General features: G+C 35.6%; 1 protein-coding gene across 1 annotated transcript; it reads left to right on the top strand.

Annotated features, from left to right (window-relative positions):
• The first annotated feature begins 1348 nt into the window (after positions 1-1348).
• LOC145628178 (uncharacterized) lies at positions 1349-3079 on the top strand. Its single transcript, XM_081680487.1, has 2 exons — positions 1349-2731; positions 2846-3079. The coding sequence occupies exons 1-2, from the start codon at positions 1349-1351 to the stop codon at positions 3077-3079; spliced, it is 1617 nt and encodes a 538-aa protein (XP_081536613.1).
• The last annotated feature ends 18035 nt before the right edge of the window (positions 3080-21114 follow it).

Genomic DNA, 21114 nt, shown 5'->3' on the forward strand with positions numbered 1-21114 from the left:
CTGATGTTGCGGACCCATCATTATTACCAAATGTTATTGGTGAGCCACTTCCAAATAACGGTAGTGTTACCGAGGCCGAGCCATCGTGTTCGAATGGTGCTGTATGATGTTCTCGACGACGTATTACCTTCGACGGCCTTTCGTGTGTAATCATCGGATTATCCTCCGGAGTATCTCTCTTACGGCCCGTTTGGTCATTCGACATTGGCGGTTTTTTGGGATCGTTTGCGTTGTACATTTTTATGATGTTCAAGGGTTCTTTCTTGGAAAAAATAATCAACAAAGATTGAGAATTAAAGCTTGAGTTTTAACTTGTAAGAATGCACAAAATTTTGGGGCTTTAATTTGGTTTAGTTAGTTGTGTTTAACTAAAGAGGAGTGGAGTATATATATAGTAGTAGTGGTCAGTAGAATAATGGATTCTTGGTTTGTTAGAATTTGGGAGTTTAATCCTAGTATTGACCGTTGACTATTGTTGGCTTGTAGATATTTTATTTGAAAGCGTTATCCGTTGGTAGTTACTACTTCGTAGGCAGTTAGTTAGGTTGTGAGGATGGATATGTGTTAAGATATATTTAGGAAATATTATTCAGTTTATTTGGTAAATATTTAGTCTAGATATTATTTCCATATTTATAGGATATTATTGCCATATCTTTTATCTTGGTTTCCTTGGCTGTCATACACGTTGTGTAGGCTTAGGAAACTAATTGGGTTTTGTATTATTACAAATACTAGATGAAGCTTTTGTTTGAATTTTTTAAAATAATATTTTTACATATATATTTATGTGCTAAAAATTGTTAAATGTTTAGATAAAATTCCTGATATTAAAAGATAATATTTTATATTTAATTAATTTAAACTGGATTATCTGATTCACCTATTTTGCTTACGTGTCAGTTAAATTATTTAATTCTAAAAGAAATTAATAATCTCACATTTAATTGGCTACCACTAAAATTTATTATCCTACGTGGCGCGCTGAAAAAATTAAATCCTACGTGGCTCTCTAAAAACTCGGGAAAAAACTCATATTTTATATTTAATTAATTTAAACTGGATTATCTGATTCACCAATTTTTCTTACGTGTCAGTTAAATTATTTAATTCTAAAAGAAATTAATAATCTCATACGAAGTATTTAATTGGCTACCACTAAAATTTATTATCCTACGTGGCGCGCTGAAAAAATTAAATTTTACGTGGCTCTCTAAAAACTCGGGAAAAAACTCCCCTTTATATATATATATATATTAGATTGTGCTCATGAAGCTAATGAGATCAAGCTAAAGTTATTACTTTACATGGTATCAGGCCAAAAGTTTTTTTTCTTCTCTAAATTACAATGGCTGGCGGTGACGATTCCCCACCACCACCTCCTGCCAAAATTGAGCCTAATTCTCTATACTACCTCGGATCGCAAGATCGACCGGAGGACTATATTACACCTACACGCCTCACAACAAATAATTATGACTCTTGGGCTGCCGACATTCAAACGGCGCTAGAAGCTCGGAGGAAATTTGAGTTCTTGGATGGCACGATCACTACACCATCTGCTCCTTACACGCAATCCGATTGGACGGCGATAAATGCAATGCTTGTTTCTTGGATTTCTAATACAATTGACCCTGATTTAAGAACAACCCTGACAAAATTTAGAGAAGAAAAATCCTTTTGGGATCATCTTAAACAACGTTTTTCTCAGACAAACGGACCTTGCATTCAACAATTGTGTTCCTCGATTGCAAAGTGTGAACAAACTAAGTTAATGCCGGTCTCTGTGTATTATGGAAAATTACATACTTTGTGGCAGGAATTAGATAGACACGAGCCTTTGATTTCCTGTTCCTGTTGTGCTTCGTGTACAGCCGAAAAATTGCATGAAGAGCGACGAGCACAAGCTCGGTTACACAATTGTTTAATGGGTTTATTCCCAGATTATTACTCTGCCTTGCGTACACAAATTTTATCTCAGGATCCGCTTCCGAGTCTTGATAGAGCTTACCAATTGGTGACTCAAGAGGAGCGTGTTCGATCATCAAAGCAAACAGTAGAGTCCACACCAACCGAGCCCATTGAGTTTGTTGTGCGCGCAGGAACAGATGCGGCAGGTGTGTTGCGTGGTCGGGGTCGAGGTAATGATAAACCTATATGCACTAGGTGCCGCAAGACAGGTCACGAAGCATCCAGTTGTTGGGGAGATACTATTTGCGGCTACTGTAAAAAGAAAGGCCACCCCGAGAGCCACTGTTTTGACCTTGTGGGAAGGCCGGGAAGTAGGCGCCAGGAGCAAGGTCGTGGCCAACCACGTGCCAATGCAGCAACCACTGGTAGTACATCTTCACCTAATTCTTCTACTGTTTCAGCTTTGGGGCAATTATTTACCCCGGAACAGTGGAAGGCTATTGCGGGGGTCGTTGGTAATGCTCAAATTCCTGAAAATAGATTGACCGGTAAGTTTGATGTCTCATCTTGGATCATTGATACCGGTGCAACCCATCATGTCACGGGAGAAAGTTCTTGGCTTTTCGATACTCAAAAAATTGAATTGCCTGTTGGTTTGCCGAATGGTGCAAAAGTAATTGCTACTTTGATGGGATCTGTTTTATTGTCGGATAAAATTACTCTCACCGGAGTTCTTTATGTACCGAATTTGAATTGCAATTTGCTCTCTGTCTCTCAACTTAATGATGATTCTAACTCTATTGTCCAATTTGATTCACATGTTTGTGCTATACAGGACCAAGCGAATGAGCTGATTGGAACGGGAATTAGGAGGGACGGACTATATTATTTTAGCAAATCGGAATTTGTGTCTACTGTGGAAGCTACATCAAAGTTAGAGTTGTGGCATCGTCGGCTCGGACATCCTTCTGAAAAAGTAGTTAAGTTAATTCCTCATGTTAGTAGTAGTAAAGATCATTTAAATATAGGGTGTGAAGTGTGTATGCATGCTAAACATCCGAGAGATAAATTTCCTTTAAGTGATAATAAAGCTTCTCGCATATTTGAGAAAGTTCATTGTGATTTGTGGGGTCCATATCGACATTTTTCGTCATGTGGAGCTCGTTAATTTTTAACAATTGTTGATGATTATTCAAGAGCTGTTTGGCTTTATTTGTTGGTTGATAAATTAGAAGTTTTTCAAATGTTTATGGCGTTTGTTGCAATGGTTGAACGACAATTTTCTCAAACAATTAAAGTGATCCAAAGTGATAATGGGACTGAGTTTAATTGTTTACTTGAGTATTTTAGAGCCACTGGAATTTTATTTCAAACATCTTGTGTCGGTACCCCGCAACAAAATGGTCGTGTTGAGAGGAAACACAAACATATTTTGAATGTTAGTCGAGCTTTAAGGTTTCAAGAAAAATTTCCCATTTATTTTTGGGGTGAATGTGTTCTCACTGCCGCTCATTTGATAAACCGTACTCCAACTCCTCTCTTACACAGTAAAACACCCTTTGAAATTCTCTTTGATAAATCGCCCTCTTTTGATGCTATTCGTACCTTTGGGTGTCTATGCTTTGCTCATAATCAGAAAACTAAGGGAGACAAGTTTTCCAGTCGTAGTAGAAAGTGTGTGTTCATGGGATATCCGTTTGGAAAAAAGGGGTGGAGGTTGTTTGTTTTGACTACAAAAGAATTTTTTGTTTCAAGGGATGTGAAATTTATTGAAGAGGTCTTTCCGTTTGAGAGTCCCGAAGCTGTGAACATTTCACATCATGAGTTTGACGCTCAAAATATTCATGAGGATTTTTCTGCTATTATTTATGAAGAGGAATTAGATGTTGGAGATGGTTTTGATGAACAATGCAGCCCAACACACGAGCCCATCTTCCTCCTTGAGCCCAATTCGGCTTCTGATGAGGTTATTGGAAACCCAACGCCTGCTGGGCATTCACCCCACGAGCCCACCGCTGCTACTGGTGAGGGCGATGGTAATCCATCGTTCGCTGGGCCATCTCTTGTTGGGCAGCCCACTTCCCCAATTATTGAAGATGTGCAGGTGAATTTGGACGGCTCTAATACTCCACAAATGGGTAGTGGATTTCGAAAAAAGTTTCCAAATGTTAAGCATCGTGATTTTGTGACACATACGGTTTTTGCTAATAGTCCGCTCTCCCCCTCTTTCGATCGCTCCTCAGGTACTCCTTATCCTTTAGCACATTACATAAATTGTGACAATTTTTCTAGCAATTATCAAAAATTTCTTGAAGCTATTATCAAGGGTAACGATCCAAAATCCTTCAAGGAAGCAATGAAACACGATGGGTGGCGACAATCTATGAAGGAAGAAATTCGTGCTCTAGAAGATAATGGTACATGGACTTTAGAACGTCTTCCTCCCGGGAAGCGTGCACTCGGCAGTCAGTGGGTCTATAAGACCAAATATTTGTCCAATGGTGATATTGAGAGACTCAAATCAAGATTAGTGGTGTTTGGTAATCATCAACAAGTCGGTATTGACTATGAAGAAACTTTTGCTCTGGTTGCCAAAATGACTACTGTTCGTGCCTTTCTCGCAACAGCGGCTTGCAAAAATTGGGAACTACATCAAATGGATGTTCAGAACGCCTTTCTACATGGTGACCTAAAAGAAGAAGTTTACATGAAGCTTCCCCCCGGGTTTGAAAGCCCGGATCCTTCATTGGTGTGTAGGTTGCGCAAGTTTTTATATGGCTTGAAACAAGCTCCTAGGTGTTGGTATGCAAAATTAGCGTCAGCTTTGAAACGGTATGGTTTTCTCCAAGCCTACTCTGATTACTCTTTATTCACATATACTAATGGCAAAACTCAAATAAATGTCTTAGTTTATGTGGATGATATTATTATTTCTAGGAACGATTCCGCTGCACTAAAGGTTTTCAAGGCATATCTTAGTGATTGTTTTAAAATGAAAGATCTTGGTTCTCTTAAATAATTTTTGGGCATTAAGGTGGCTCGTAGCACATCCGGGTTATTTTTGTGCTAACGAAAGTATGCTTTGGATATTATTTCTGAAACAGGTCTATTAGGAGCAAAGCCAAGTGGGTTTCCCATGGAACAAAATCATAGACTTGCTCATGCTAGTGGCGAATTGTTGCATAATCCCGAAGCATATCGCCGTCTTATGGGACGGCTCATATACCTTGCGGTTACTCGACCCGACCTTGCTTACTCTGTTCACATTTTATCACAGTTCATGCAAGCACCTTGCATAGAACATTGGGAAGCTGCTTTGAGGGTCGTTCGTTATCTAAAAGGAACTCCCGGTCAAGGAATCTTGTTGCGTTTAGATAGTGAGCTCACTTTAGAGGGATGGTGTGATTCAGATTGGGCGGCGTGTCCCCTCACACGACGTTCATTGACCGGATGGCTAGTGTTTCTAGGAAAATCTCCGATTTCTTGGAAAACTAAAAAGCAACCCACAGTTTCTTTTTCTTCTGCAAAGGCGGAATACAGGTCCATGTCTGGAGCTACTTGTGAATTAAAGTGGCTCAAAGGTTTATTGTTGAGTATGGGCATTCAACACCCAAAAGCAATCAAGTTGTTTTGTGATAGTCAGTCTGCGTTGCATATAGCGAAGAACCCGGTCTTTCATGAGCGTACGAAACACATAGAGGTCGATTGTCATTTTGTTCGTGATGCGATCAATGAAGGTTTAATTTCACCGTCACATGTGTCTACTAAGGAACAATTGGCGGATATATTCACAAAAACACTCGGGAAGGCTCAATTTGACTATCTTCTTTCCAAGTTGGGCATTTTCGAATCTCATGCTCCAACTTGAGTGGGGGTGTTAAGATATATTTAGGAAATATTATTTAGTTTATTTGGTAAATATTTAGTCTAGATATTATTTCCATATTTACAGGATATTATTGCCATATCTTTTATCTAGGTTTCCTTGGCTGTCAGCCTGTCATACACGTTGTGTAGGCTTAGGAAACTAATTGGGTTTTGTATTATTATAAATATTGTGCTCATGAAGCCAATGAGATCAAGCTAAAGTTAGTACTTTACAATATGTTTGAGTTAGGGCCTGTTCATATTTACTTAGGGCCTGTTCACATTTACTTAATTTCAGTTCAGTTCAGTTCAGTTCAGCTCTAATCAGTTCAGTTCAGTTCAGTTCAGCTCCAATCAGTTCAGTTCAGTTCAGCTCTTAATTTTCCTCTCTCATAAAATATTCATTTCAGCTCAATTCAGTTCAGCTCTTAATTTTCCTCTCTCATAAAATATTCATTTCAGCTCAATTCAGTTCAGTTCAGTTCAGTTCAGTTCAGCTCCAATCAGTTCAGTTCAGTTCAGTTCAGCTCCAATCAGTTCAGTTCAGTTCAGTTCATCTCAGTTCAGTAAATGTGAACAAGCCCTTATTTTTAGTTTAGTTCAGTTCAGTTCAGCTCCAATCAGTTCAGTTCAGTTCAGTTCAGCTCCAATCAGTCCAGTTCAGTTCAGTTCAGTTCAGCTCTTAATTTCCCTCTCTCATAAAATATTCATTTCAGCTTAGTTCAGTTCAGTTCAGCTCCAATCAGTTCAGTTCAGTTCAGTTCAGCTCCAATCAGTTCAGTTCAATTCAGTTCAGCTCAGTTCAGTAAATATGAACATGCCCTTAATCTAAATTACGGAGAAACTTTTTTTTTTTCAATATCACATACACGATTAATTAGTCTTTCAGATTTAATAATGAAGGTAAAATAATTTAATAGTCAAAATTTGAAAATGCGAAGTATTGAGTATATAAAGATTATAAGGTAATTACTTTTCAATTATACATTATTTTATAAATTAAAAGTTGGTATGTGTATAGTACTCCGATCGGATATTTGAGATAATGAGTAAATTGAACTAAATAAGTACTGCACTATAGCAATATAAACAAAATAATGTCAAGGAAGTAGTAGCCATGGTCCTTAAACAATTTGGTAGAAATGATCGAATAGATGTTGTCCAGTAGACTTTGGAGTTAAAAGGTAAAGCTCTGAAAGTTTTTTGATTTAATTTGATCAATAATTGAAAGTTTATTTCCTTCTTATTAAAATCAAATAGAAATTGTATATCACCAAAAATTAACATATTGGATATTAAAATATACAACACAATTCCACACATATTTATTATACACTACGTTACGAATTCTCGATCCAAAATCGAAAAATACAAGCTCGTGTTATTGGTTCATGTTGCACGAATCCATGCCTTCTTGATTTCCTTATTTTTGTCGTCTTTTTTTTTTTTCCTTGCTATTGTGTGGTGTAACTCACTATATCCACAATTCTTTGTTGACAAAAACAAATGAATTTTTAGTTAGATTTGAGCAAGAATAAGTGTTGAAATTATTAAATGGATCAATTTTCATATGAATATGAATAGTATAACAATTGAAATGATCAATACGGAAATGAACATATATTAATATATAAATGAACATATATTAGTGCGTGTATAAATGATTATTCATTAATACGCAAATGAACAACTACTAATAAATAATGAACATTTTTACATAATTCAATATGAAAATGAACATATATTAATATATAAATGAACATGTATTGGTTTAAAAATGCTAATAAAAGATATCGATAAATGAACATGAAATATATACGTGAATAACTCTTGAAGCTATCAAAATGTGATTTACCATACATCCATATGAAAAAGACATATATTGAAACTCAAAATTGAACCGAGCATGAAATATTTGAAGATCGAGGATGACCAAAATATAAATAATTATCAAAATTCTAATAATCGTATATTAATATATGTGAAAATCATATATTTTTATGTGACTGAACATACATTTGCCAAAATACAAATGAACACTCATCAAAATAATTTCCGACTCCAAACTATGAAAAAGAATCATCTATTAACATGTGAATGGTTGTATACTAATACATAAATGAACATTCATTAAAAAAAAAAAAAAAAAAACTACGAATTAATTAAATTAGTTCTTACTTTTTTCCAGATTATTTGATGTTCTTCTCTGAAACGGTTTCCTTCGTATAATCCAAAAAAAAAAAAAACTTCATACCCAAAAATCAAAATGTATTTGTCCAGCTTACTAATATTTAACGAAAAATAGTAAAAAATTATTAAAATGCAATAGTTAATACTCTTTTTCCATGTTTTATACCTCGATGTTGTGCATGTAACACAATTGCAACAAAAATTTATTAAAACTACGGTTTATACTCTTTTTTGAACTAAATATGAACAAAATCACTTACTCCTTTGAATTTCAACCTTGATTTGTTGAATTCTATAGTAATTGAAATATTTTTTTTTGATAATTCGTCACAAATTCGTAGAAATATTTGGATTTGAAAATACAAAAAATGGGTGTATAGAGAGAAAATGCAGAAAATGGGTGAGGAGAGAGAAAGTGAAATGAGAATGATTTTTTTTTTGGGGGGTGGGGGGACTGTACATTTATGTAGTGAAAATGAGTATTTGGGGAAAGGGGGTGTAGGATAAGATGCCTAGACTAGAGTCTAGCCATAAATAATTAATTAGTCAAATCATCAATCAATAAGTACTCATATATTATATATACTAAAAGACACACCATCAATAACACATCCTTAGTATTTTGTTTTTAAAAATTATTTAATAGAAAGTTTATTTAAGGAAATTATTTGTAAAATTTAATTACTGTATAAATAGAAATTACTTGGTTTCAAAAAAAAAAAAAATGATATTTACTTTTTTTTTTTTAGTATTGACATTCAATTAGCTAATATGAAAAATATAATCACAAAATATTTTTGTAAAATATTTTTAAAAAGTACAATCTTCTACTCTATAAGTTTTTGTGTGGCAAACATATTATCTGCTTCAAGGATACAATTGAGATAGACAAAAGTTAATGACTAAAAACAAGACATTACATTATGTGATCATTGATAAGTGTATAGGTATATAATAATTTTTTTCAAAACTTATCACATTGTCTCCTTTTTGTTAATTCTTCTTTCTATGGTGTTTGAGGATTTTTTTTAAAAATATTTTTATTCCTATAATAAATTTTATCTTTATCTTTCTATATTCCGCTAATATAGATTTTCTTATATGGTTGAAACATAAGAATGCCAATTAAGCATGATATTCCATGCTTTATTATGTCAAATACTTTATTTTTATCCGTGACAAATTTAGATAGTTTATATTTAATATTAATTATTGTAACATTAAATCGATAATAATAATGACAATAACCGTGCATGGCACGGGACCTAACCTAGTTAAGCTTCTACAATCTACAAATAAGAATTTAATCACGGTAAATGGAACGAGTACTCCGTAAAATTCAAGTCAGTTGTGGAAAATTTTAGTGCAATTTTAACCGATTGTTTTTAACAGGCTAGCTAGTCTATACCAAATGAAATACTTCCTCCGTTTTTTAATTATTGCACCATAAGAGTTTGGTGCAAATATTTTGGTTGTGATTTTTTAAATTTACTTATGCATAGTAAAGAGAAAACTTGTCACCAGTGGAAAAAAGGTCATCCGTAACGGGTAAAAAGGGTCCATCCGTAACGGGCAGCGTTCGTTACGTATGTGGCCGTTACGTACGGATGGCCACATATTTTTAACGGGAACCTGAAACGTCCGTTACGAATAAGTACTTAAACCCATTATTTATTTACGATTTTTCCATTTGATAAACAAATTTTGTTTATCATATTGATAAACTTGTATTTTCTCGTATTTATAGTATGCCCATTAAAAAAACAAAGTATTATAGCCTTCCATATTGAAATGACAATCGTAACTTGTACTTAATAAGTTACATACAACTAATTATACCACATAGTTGTACTTACAAGTTTGAACTATGGATAAGGCATTCACATGTTTGTTAAGGGTAGTTACTTGGGATTGTTATGATCGAGACTTATGACAATAGTTATTAGAATGTATAAATGTATTAATATTGTACTAAATCCAAAACAATACTGTATTATATTTAACACGAATGAAATACTACAACTATATTTTATTAGATGACCCGCATGAGAAAATTACACAGAAGAATCTCTAGTCTTATTATTTGTGAAAAAACTTGGTGAGTATTAATTAGTCACTAAAGAAGATAAAAGGGTAGACATAAAGTATGTAAAACTAATGAAGCAAGAAAGTCGTTGATGAAGCAGTAGTGATGCACGTAAACTAGCGCTTCTTTGAGGCTTTCCAGTATTTTGATGAGAAAAAATGATCCGTCATTGACTCAAAATAAGCATCAGGAGTACTCCTCCATGCCTCGCCAGATCCAATCCCATACCCAAAATGTTCAACCGATGATGACACAACATTTTCAAAGGACGACGACCCAAGATTTTCGTACATTGCCGACCCAAGATGTCTAGCATTAGCCGACGACGACGAAACAACATTTTTAAAGCTCGATGACCCAAGATTTTTGTACATCCCCGACCCAAGATGATGCCCATTCGATTCCGTGGAAATAAGCTGTCTTATTGACGCTGATCTTTGATTTCCATTAGACCCCGAACCAAGATGTCCATGTGTGTCCGAGGCAACTTGTCCATTAGTTGAAGAGCCAATAAGATTTTCCTGCGACACCGAGCCAAGATCTCCATACGTGGCAAGCTGTCCATGTGACGACGCCGAGCCAAGCTGTCCATATGACGACGCCGAGGCATAATTTTCAACGGGTGGCAGCGGAGCAAGATTATCGTAAAAAGGCTCGCCATGATATTCAACGGGTGGCAGCGGAGGAAGATCATTATTTTGATACAACGGATAAGGCACGCCAAAATGTTCAACGGATGCGGAAGCAAGTTGTTGAAATGAATCTGAGCCAAGATTTTGAGAGAATGCTGAGCTAGGATATCCAAATAATTCCGGGGCAAAGGAAGCCAAGAAGCTAAATGTAACCCTAAAAAATCTTGGCTGTGATACCATGTTAGATTTCAGGAAAACTCCTTGGGTTGGAGTGTGTACCATTGAATAATATATATAGAGTTACAATACAAGTCCTAATCTTGTTAGGAAACCTAGTACGATAAAAATACAAACTATGTCACAAATATATACAAATATATCCCAGGAAAACTCCTTGGGTTGGAGTGTGTACCATTGAATAATATATATAGAGTTACAATACTAGTCCTAATCTTGTTAGGAAACCTAGTACGATAAAAATACAAACTATGTCACAAATATATACAAATATATCCCAGGAAAACTCCTTGGGTTGGAGTGTGTACCATTGAATAATATATATAGAGTTACAATACTAGTCCTAATCTTGTTAGGAAACCTAGTACGATAAAAATACAAACTATGTCACAAATATATACAAATATATCCCACTCTGCGACAAATCATATAACTAATATATAAAGCTAAACTTTTAGTCAGGTCACGACGTTGCGACACTTGACGTTCTAACTTTTTGCCAAGTGTCGCAACACGCTGGATAGATTTAAATAAACTTCATAAGATAAAAAAAAAAGTTAATTTAGAATTCTATTTGGATAAAATTTTAAGTTTAGAATTTTATTTTCGATAAAATACCAATATTTCAGAGATACAAATTGAATTATAATTTTATTCAAAAAAAAAAAATTAGTTTAAAGAGTAAAACATCTATTTATAATATATAATAATAGGTTAAAATAATATACTTCACAACCAATAGGATTTTATTATAACATAAACCTGTCAATTAGGATCGGGTCATGAATCATCTCGGATTGAGTTCACTTTAGATTACGAGTCAAGAAATGTTCAACCCTTGCCCAAAGATTTTGGTTCTGGTCAACCCAACGAGCTTTGAACATTTATCTGATTTAATTTATTTTTTGTTTTTTTTAATGTATTAAATCGAACATTTCCTCCAACATTATTATTAGTCATTACATGCCTACTAGTTAGTAAATCGTCACAAAAGCACATTAATAAACTTATTTTGTATCAATGGTATATTTTAAAATTTGACATATAGATTAAAAAAATTATCTTCAAATTCAATAAACAATCCGGGCATCGCACGGGCACAAAACTAGTATTATAATAATCCTATAATATCTATCACTATCATCTCCAAGAGCTGCCAAGAAGCTATCATTTTCAAAATTATTTCCTAACACCACGGGGTCAAGTTGTCGTCCAACATTTGACAAGTCATAATTCCCAAACACCGCCGCATTAACATCAATCCAAGACGAGCTTGAGCCATCGATCTCATTATTACTATTAGTATTACTTCCAAATGTATCAATTCCAAACGAAGGCGACCCATGATTTCCAAATGTCAAAGCATCATGTTCAAGAGTAGAGGTATCACTACTGTTGGTGTTACTTTGTACAACTTCTTGGTTAGAATTTGGCTCACTAATACTAGGCTGCATTCCCATAACATTTTGAAATAAATCATAGAAATGGTCTGGACGCATTACCTTTGGTGGTCTTTCGTGTGTAATCATCGGATTATCTCTCTTACGGCCCGTTTGCTCATTCGTCATCGCTGGTTTTCCGGGATTGTTCGCGTTATACGACATTGTTTTGATGTTCAAGGATTCGTTCTTGGAAAAAATAATCTTGATCGAGTAGAGAAAGATTGAAAATTAAAGCTTCAGTTTTAACTTGTAACAAAATGCACAAATGTAAGCTAAGGGATTTTAATTTGGTTTAGTTAGTTGTGTAATGTGTTTAACTAAGGGTAGAATAGTATGTATAGTAGTGGCCAGTAGAACAATGGGTTCTTGGTTTGTTAGAATTTTGGGAGTTTAATCCAACAATTGACCGTTGACTATAGTTATTGGCATACTTGTAGATATTTTGAGAGCGTTATCCGTTAGTAATTAGTAGTTAGTTAGGCCGTTTGTTAGGTTGTTAGGATAAATAAGTTTAAGTTGTCCAAATTAACTTTTTTTTCAAGATTACATACATGATTAGTTAGTTTTTATGATTTAAATATTAAGGTAAAATAATTAATTACTCAAAATCCATCATCAGAATTAAATAAAAAATGTATTTAATCTTTAAGCTAATCATATTATGAGCTCTACCTCAACATCCATGCGAGGTATTGAGTATATAAGATTATAAGGTTAAAAAAAAAAAAGTAATTATTTTTCAAATACACATCATTTTATAAAATAAAAGTTGGTATGTATAATTGTATATAGTACTCCAAATATTTGAGAAAATGAGTCAATTGATGAACCAAATAACTACTACACTATAGCAATACCGAGTATATATTCAAGAAAATAGTAGCCAGTTTGTCAAAAGATTTTTAATTGCCGATTTATTATTTTTTTTTTTTCTTTTAGTTTATTGAAACTATTATTTTTATACTTTAAAATGGAAAAAATGTATTTAAATTTTAGGGCAATATTTGCCCATTTTAGCCATATAGGCAATAATTTAAATTCTAGGGAGTATTGTTTTCAAAATATTGAATCAAAGATTGGGTGTTGTTTATTAAAACTAAATCTTGAATATTTACCAATCAACCATTATTGCACCCTAGCTTAGAGCATACATGAACTTAATTAAGAATATTGAATCAATCAAATAACAACCCATATAATTTAGGCAAATTTGTTAAAAAAAACTTTTTAAAAGCCTTATTTTGCAAGAAAATACCTTTTAAACGATTCTTTGTTAAAAAAAAACCACCACGATCAATTTTTTTTGTCTAAAGAAACATCACCCCTCTTTTCCGACGATGATTACAACTTTAAATCGTTGACCTACTCTTTTCACTACTTGCAACCTAATGTTGAGTAATTTTCCCTCCTTATTCTTGGGCACCCTAAAAATTTAGGTCAAGCTTCCCCAATTCATTTCATAGAAAATGTAGGGAAATTACCCAAATTAAAGCAATTGAAAGGTAATTTAGGGTTCTTCAATTAATTCTTACACAATTAGAGTGCTGATTGAAACAATCTAGGGTTCAATCCATCGTTCTTCTTTCTTCTATAATTTGCTCTCTTATTGTGAGTTCTTCTCTGTTCAGTGATTGTTGTGTTCTTGATGGTTATTTTGCAGGTACAATGGTATATTAGGGAAACCTTGTTTTGCGTCCAAACGACCCCTTTCTTCCTCCTTTAGCTATTGAAAAGAAGAAGTACGTGAGTTCAGAAGTTGAGTAAAAAAAAGCCCTAATTTTAGAAATCATCAAACAAAATTCCAGAAATTCAACAAACTAGGGCAACAAATGAACAATTCAATTCAAAAATTTCAACAATCCAATCAAGTTTGCATGTATTATCTAAGCATAACAGTGCAAAATCATCAAACAACCATGGAGGAAAGAAGATAGAATATTGAAGAAATTATTCTTCATTCGGAGGGAAAAATAAAAGAGGGAATGCAATTATCAAAAGAAGTGACAGCAAGTAGGAAAAGTAATTGGTCAACGTCTGAAAGTGGGACGGAGTCAATGCTAGAAAAGAGGGTCCAAGTTTCATTTAACAAAAAAAGTGATCATGGTGGGTTTTGTAACAAAGAATGCTTTAAAAAGTTTTTCTCACAAAATGAGGCATTTAGAAGGTTTTTTTCTGACAAATTTTCCTATAATTTAATACAAAGCTCACCCCCAACATATTGTCAATGCCATAATTAACAAACTAATTAACTAACTTTCACGATTGATTTTCGAATAATACAGAGTAACATATATAATACAAAGCTTATTTCCATTGTATTATCAAATCCTTAATGGAATTTAATGTCATTTATCAGTTTTTCATATTTAGTTTTTCTATTTTTATTTCAATAGTAAGAACTAAGAAGTATAACAGTTGATATTGAATATAATAGTAATGTATTATGTCTTTATACATACATACAAATGGACGAAATACACCACATAACGAAAACTAAGATGCCCACATACATGCATGTACAAATTGTTACATAAAAGAATGTCTAATCTTATTATTGAATTGGTTGAAAAACTTGAAGAATATGTATTATCAACAATTCTGACTAAACAAAAGTAATTATCTTTGCTAAACACAATATTATGTAAATGATATTGTCCAAAATTAGCATTTATAACCAACTATACAGAAACTAATTAACACTTTAAAGGTTTGTCTACAAAAATGATGATGAATTAAGAAAATTAATGAAGCACTCATGATGCACGTAAACTAGGGGCGTTCGGCCAACCATTCCTCTATCATCTTATCAAACTCGTCACTATCACCATTATTATTGGTTGCCAAGCGTTGTCCAACCGGCGGTGGGACTACTTGATGTCCAACCGGCGGCGGGACTACTTGGTGTTCAATTGGAGGCGAGACTTGTTCAACCGATGTCAAGTCAAATGGGTCAATCCAGGTTGACCCTTGACTTGCAATTGGCGTCGCTAAGTCTTGTCCAACCAATGCCGAGCCATATTGTCCAGGCGAACCTTGATTTCCGAACGTTGCAGTAGAGCTTTGAAGTCCAACCGAAATGGATCCTTGTTGAACCGGCTGCGATTGGCGATGTCCAACCGATGCATTCGGGTCATGTCCACACTCCTCCAAGATTTTATCAATTTTGATTTCTTGGTAGTTAATATATCGTCGTGGTGGCGGCGGAGGCGGAGGTGGCTGTGGTTTTGGTGGCGGCGGCGGAGGTGGCGGTGGTTGTGGTTGCGATGGCGGCATCCCTGTATACTGTTGAACCTTGGTCATAAACTCTTCTGGAGTAACTTGGACAAAAGTATCCCTAATTATCGTTATCTTTGGCGGCCTTTCTTCACCATCATCATCATCTACATTGATTGGATCATTACTTTTTCTCTTACGCCCCGTTTGCTCAATCGTCGGCGGCCTCGGCGGTTTTCGATCGTTATACATTATTATGATGTTCTTAAGAATGGTGGGTGTAATTAAGTTCCTTGAAATCTTGAATGTAGATTTTTTTTTTTTTTTAGGAATATTATGTAGAAATTAAAGAAATGAAATAAGGGTTTTAGTTAGTTGTGTGTAAGTGGAGTGATTAGTAAAATGATTCTTGGTTTGTTATAATTTGTCAGTTTTAATCCTTTCGTTGACATTTGAGTGACGGTTATCAGTTAGGTAGTTAGGCGGTTTGGGTGTTCTATGTCCATTGCAAATTACAAGTTGGGTTATGTACTTATGCTTGATCGAGTCTATTTTCATTTCCCACAGTCGAAATTTTTATACATTTAACCCAAAATTGAATATTCTAATACGGAGTGTGTATATTGCTTTTCATTTACCTACCGATATTATTTTATACATTTAACCCTGTAAATACAAATTTTAAATCTGCAAAATATAGATTCAAAACAAATGCAACAAAGTGTGAATTTTATTAATTTGATAATTTTGGGTACAATCTCTAATTTGATCCTCTGATTCGATCTCCACTTTGACTTTGACGTAATTCAAAGATTGACTTGATTCTCGAACGAGGGCCGTCGAGGCTTGATCTCGACCGAAGATTTGATGTAGACCTTTGACTTGTTGTTGACATAGACCTTTGACTTAAATTCTTGATTGAGGGCCGATGAGGCTTGATCTCGATCAATGACTATTTGATGTAGAGATTTTGATGATTTGAAGTCCTTCTTTCCTTCGTGTTGAGGGCCGTCGAGGCTTGATCTCTTCCACGAGTGATCTTCTAGAGTAGAACGGCACGTCGAATGCTTGTTGTTCTTCTTCTAGGCTTTGAGATGTTTTCTCTAAAATGGTTTAGAGTATTTGATGAGGGGTTTTCTCTAGAGAGATTTAGAGTATTTATGAGAGGTTTTATTTGAAGAGGTTTTGAATATATGAGAGGCTTTCTCTGTATTTTGATTCTCCTTGTTTCCTCTAGGTTTTTCTCTCTGAATTTTCCCTCTTTTTTTTTTCTCTCTGAATTTTCCCTCCTCCCTCAAATGATGTGAAGAGTGCTCTATTTATAGAGTGAGTAACTCTTAGGGTTAGGGTTTGTTGTACAATGAAGTTGGGCTTTTGACTTGGTAATCTTGACTCATTTTTAATAGGTTTTAACTATTAAATAAACAATTTAATTAAAAATAACTAAAATGGGCCAATTTAATTTATTCACCCAATTTAATTAATTTTAATTAATAGTCAAATTAGCATCAAGTCAATAAATTGACTTTTGACCCATATATTATCCAATGTGGCACTTATATAAATTTTTCGTGCCTACAAATTGCCCCCTTCGAGATCGGTCACGGACACGACTTTGGAGTGTTTGATCGTGACCGGGCTCGAAATGCTCTTCTTCTTTTTTTTTTTTTTTTTTTTTTGGGTTGTTGTTGTTGTGAGTACACTCGCTAGCTAGTAATGTTGTCAACAAGCTAAAGCCTATCAACACTAACAAAGTCAAGAAGTGCTTATCTTAGCTTTTGATAATGTAACCAACTTAAGTCTCTAATTCTCACGAGAATGATAGGTATTTGGCTTCATCTTTAATTTATTTTATTTTATTTATTTATTTATTTTTAAATGTGAGATATTCTTGACTTTGCTGAAGATAGACTTTGAAGTCCTTCCTTTACCCACAAAATGCGCAACTTCTTGATTATGAATTGTCCTTGCTCTTTGGCAGTAGAGTAAAGCTCAACCCATAAAATGCTCAACAATCTTAGAAGATAAACTTGACCACAACCTTAACGTAATCTTGTTAAGAGTTATCATTATCATTAGACTTTTGGCTATAAATACATCCAAAGGTGAATGGATTCTCAACACCAAATTAAAAACAAGTCACCATAGTGTACTAGTGTATGCTTCTAGTTGTGGTTGACTACGAGCAATTAGCAACATACTTTGAAGAGTCCAAAGCAATGAAGAAGCAGCCACTTTACATTCAATGCGGGGAGTCTTGATGCCTACACGAGAAGGAGCCACCAAGCCATCTACTTTGATGCCATGGAGAAAATTTGCCATTCGACACCACTGCACCGAAGCGAACCACAATTTGAACGTCATTGTAGGGACATCTTGGTGCCACGAAGGGAGCTAAATGCTACTCGAACACCCTGACGCCATAGAGCCACGGAGGAGCACCATTAACTTGACATCAATAGCATGGAGGATTGAAGGGGCCGTACGTCACGCCATGAAAAGGAGCTACTACATCTCAACTATGTAGGAAGAAGAGGCCACTCACTGTCTCACTCAGAACCTCGAAGCCATAAGGAGCGATAAATCCACCTCAAGAATTATTCGCCATTGCCTTGCGCCCTTGCCAATACTTTAGAGGCACAATCAATCAATTGTGACGAAATAGTTTGCTTGTTCGTTTGTATTTTTTTTTTTATCTTTGCAGGTGTGCGATCTTCCTTCGTTTCAGGGAGAGGCGTCATCAATCTCGAAAATCTCGTGTCTCGACCAGAAGTACACCTTATACGGACAACACTGCTAGAGCATCGACCACTCATCAGACTCCAAAACTGGTGAGACACTACGGAAGAGGTACAACACTGCCGGAACTACTCTTTCTCGCCTCAGCACATCAAGCCGCACTACGGAGTCTCGACCCCCAATTCTTTTACGCACCACATTGGAGTTCACCACCCGAGTCTTGATCGCCACGCTCGCTACGGAGCCTCGACGCCTGAGTCTTTGACACACCATGCCGGAGTTCGTCACCCAAGTCTTGATCGCCTCACATTGGAGCTACGTTCGAGCCTCTCGTACATCTCGGACGGACAGAGAACTAGACGAAGTATTTCTCATAGTGGGTATCTACGCTTGCTTTAATGGCTGAGGTAGAAACTCAATGAACTGCTCCCTGTTTATTAATATGACACTTTTTCTTCCTTTTTTTTTGTTTTTTTTTTTGGATAATGATGAATTTTTGTTCATGATATCATAAGATCACGTGAACACTTTGTTCATTTTGCCAACCATATCACGTGAGGGCAAATCCTCTTCTTTTTTCTTTTTTTCTTTTTTTTTTTTTTTTTTTTTTTTTTTTGCAGATCTTTGGTGTTTTGGCAGCCTTCTCCTGATCTTCAAAATTTATGAGTGAAACATTGGTGCTTGACTGCTTTCTCCAATCTTCGTGTTTAATGTTTTGAGTTGATCTCCAGTGCTTGTAAGCTTTCTCCGGATCTATCTCGAGAACTTTGGTGGACCGGTGCTTAATAGCACTAATGATCTTTTGGTGCTTAGAAGCTTTCTCCAACTCTCAAGAATTTCAGTGGATCGGTGCTTGTAGCTTTCTCCGATCTTCATGTTCAACAATTTGAACTGATGATCTCTGGTGCTTAGAAGCTTTCTCCAGATCACAAAAATTTTGGTGGACCATTGGTGCTTGGAAGCTTTCTCTAAACGTCCATGTTTGACAATTTATGAATCTCCGGTGCTTATAGCTTCATCCGGATCTTCCAGTAAATTTGGTGAAGTATTGGTGCGTGAAAGCTTTCTCCAAACTTCAAATGGATGACATTATTCAACTTGACGGGAAACTTAAAACTTGCCCCCCAATCTTGCTTTTTTTTTTTTTTTTCATGACTGCCCTTGAATAAATTTTTTATATATCCAAGATGCCTACGTACCAAAAAGTAATTGAAATTTACTTTTTGGATCAAGCCAAACGTAGTTCAATTTGTGTGATTTTTTTTGTTTGTTTGTTTGTTTGTTTGTTTGTTTTGCAGTTTAGGCTCTTGCTTAGGAGCTTTGAGGACCACTTTTTCATCTTTGCCCCCTTTGGATGTTGATGACCATTTAATTGGATCTGTCTTCACGATTGGCTATCGTAAACTCCATCTCATGAGCTCGAGTCGCCAAGTCTTGGAATGTTTTGGGCTTGATGCTTTGCAAAATGTAAGCAAGATCCCAATTCATGCCTTGGATGCACATCTCGACTGTCGAAGTTTCGGACAAATGATCTTTGCATTGAAGGCTTAATTCTCGCCATCGATTAATGTAGTCCACGACTGGTTCATCTTCCAACTGGTTGGTTTGTGTCAACTCAGTCATGCTCACAACGCGCCGAGTGCTGAAGAAGCGATCGAGGAACATTTCTTCCATTTGCTCCCAACTGTCGATGGATTTTCGAGGTAGATCTGTGTACCAATCGAAAGCAACAGTCTTAAGAGAGCGAACAAACTGCTTGACCAGCAAATCTCCCGAGGTCCCAGCATTATTGCAGGTCTCTATGAAGTGTGCAATATGTTGCTTGGGGTTGCCTGTCCCATCGAATTGCTGAAATTTCGGAGGTTGATAGCCGCTTGGCATTCTCATCTTATCAATCCTCTTGGTGTAAGGTTTGCTGTAGCGACCATCTTCGTTGACGTCTCTGCCGAGTTGTTGTTTAATAGCATTTCCTATCATCTCTTGGATTGCTTGGAAGCTGAATGAATCAACATTGGGCTTTTCACCTTTTGAACTGAGCTTTGTCTTAGTGCTAAGTTCTGACTCTCTTCTATCATCTTCACTTTCTTCAATTGGGCGCTTCTCGAGTCTTCTTTCGAGTGCAGCAATTTGTTCACTTTGGAGCTTAATTTGTGCCCCCTTTTCTTCATTGTCCTTGATGAGCTTCTCAAGAAGTAGCTTCATATTTGCCAAATCCTCCTTGATGGTGTTTGCTTCAATTGCCATGATATTGACGACGTCGTCTTGTGCACCATCTTTTGTCATCATTCCTTCTACGTGCTTCATCATTTCGATTCGTGGAGAAAGAGATGAGAGGTAGAAATGGTCCCACCGAGCGTGCCAAATTTGTAAATACAAATTTTAAATCTGCAAAATATAGATTCAAAACAAATGCAACAAAGTGTGAATTTTATTAATTTGATAATTTTGGGTACAATCTCTAATTTGATCCTCTGATTCGATCTCCACTTTGACTTTGACGTAATTCAAAGATTGACTTGATTCTCGAACGAGGGCCGTCGAGGCTTGATCTCGACTGAAGATTTGATGTAGACCTTTGACTTGTTGTTGACGTAGACCTTTGACTTAAATTCTTGATTGAGGGCCGACGAGGCTTGATCTCGATCAATGACTATTTGATGTAGAGATTTTGATGATTTGAAGTCCTTCTTTCCTTCGTGTTGAGGGCCGTCGAGGCTTGATCTCTTCCACGAGTGATCTTCTAGAGTAGAACGGCACGTCGAATGCTTGTTGTTCTTCTTCTAGGCTTTGAGATGTT

Source organism: Chenopodium album, chromosome 4, assembly GCF_948465745.1.
Source record: "Chenopodium album chromosome 4, dcCheAlbu1.1, whole genome shotgun sequence".
NCBI classification, from domain to species: Eukaryota; Viridiplantae; Streptophyta; class Magnoliopsida; order Caryophyllales; family Amaranthaceae; genus Chenopodium; species Chenopodium album.

Excerpts from the sequence above, each read along its gene's own strand:
- LOC145628178 (XM_081680487.1), top strand. The coding sequence starts at position 1,349 with ATGGCTGGCGGTGACGATTCCCCACCACCACCTCCTGCCAAAATTGAG. Across the intron at positions 2,732-2,845 it reads TTGTCCAATTTGATTCACAT|TTAGAGTTGTGGCATCGTCG; the intron begins GTTTGTGCTATA and ends GCTACATCAAAG.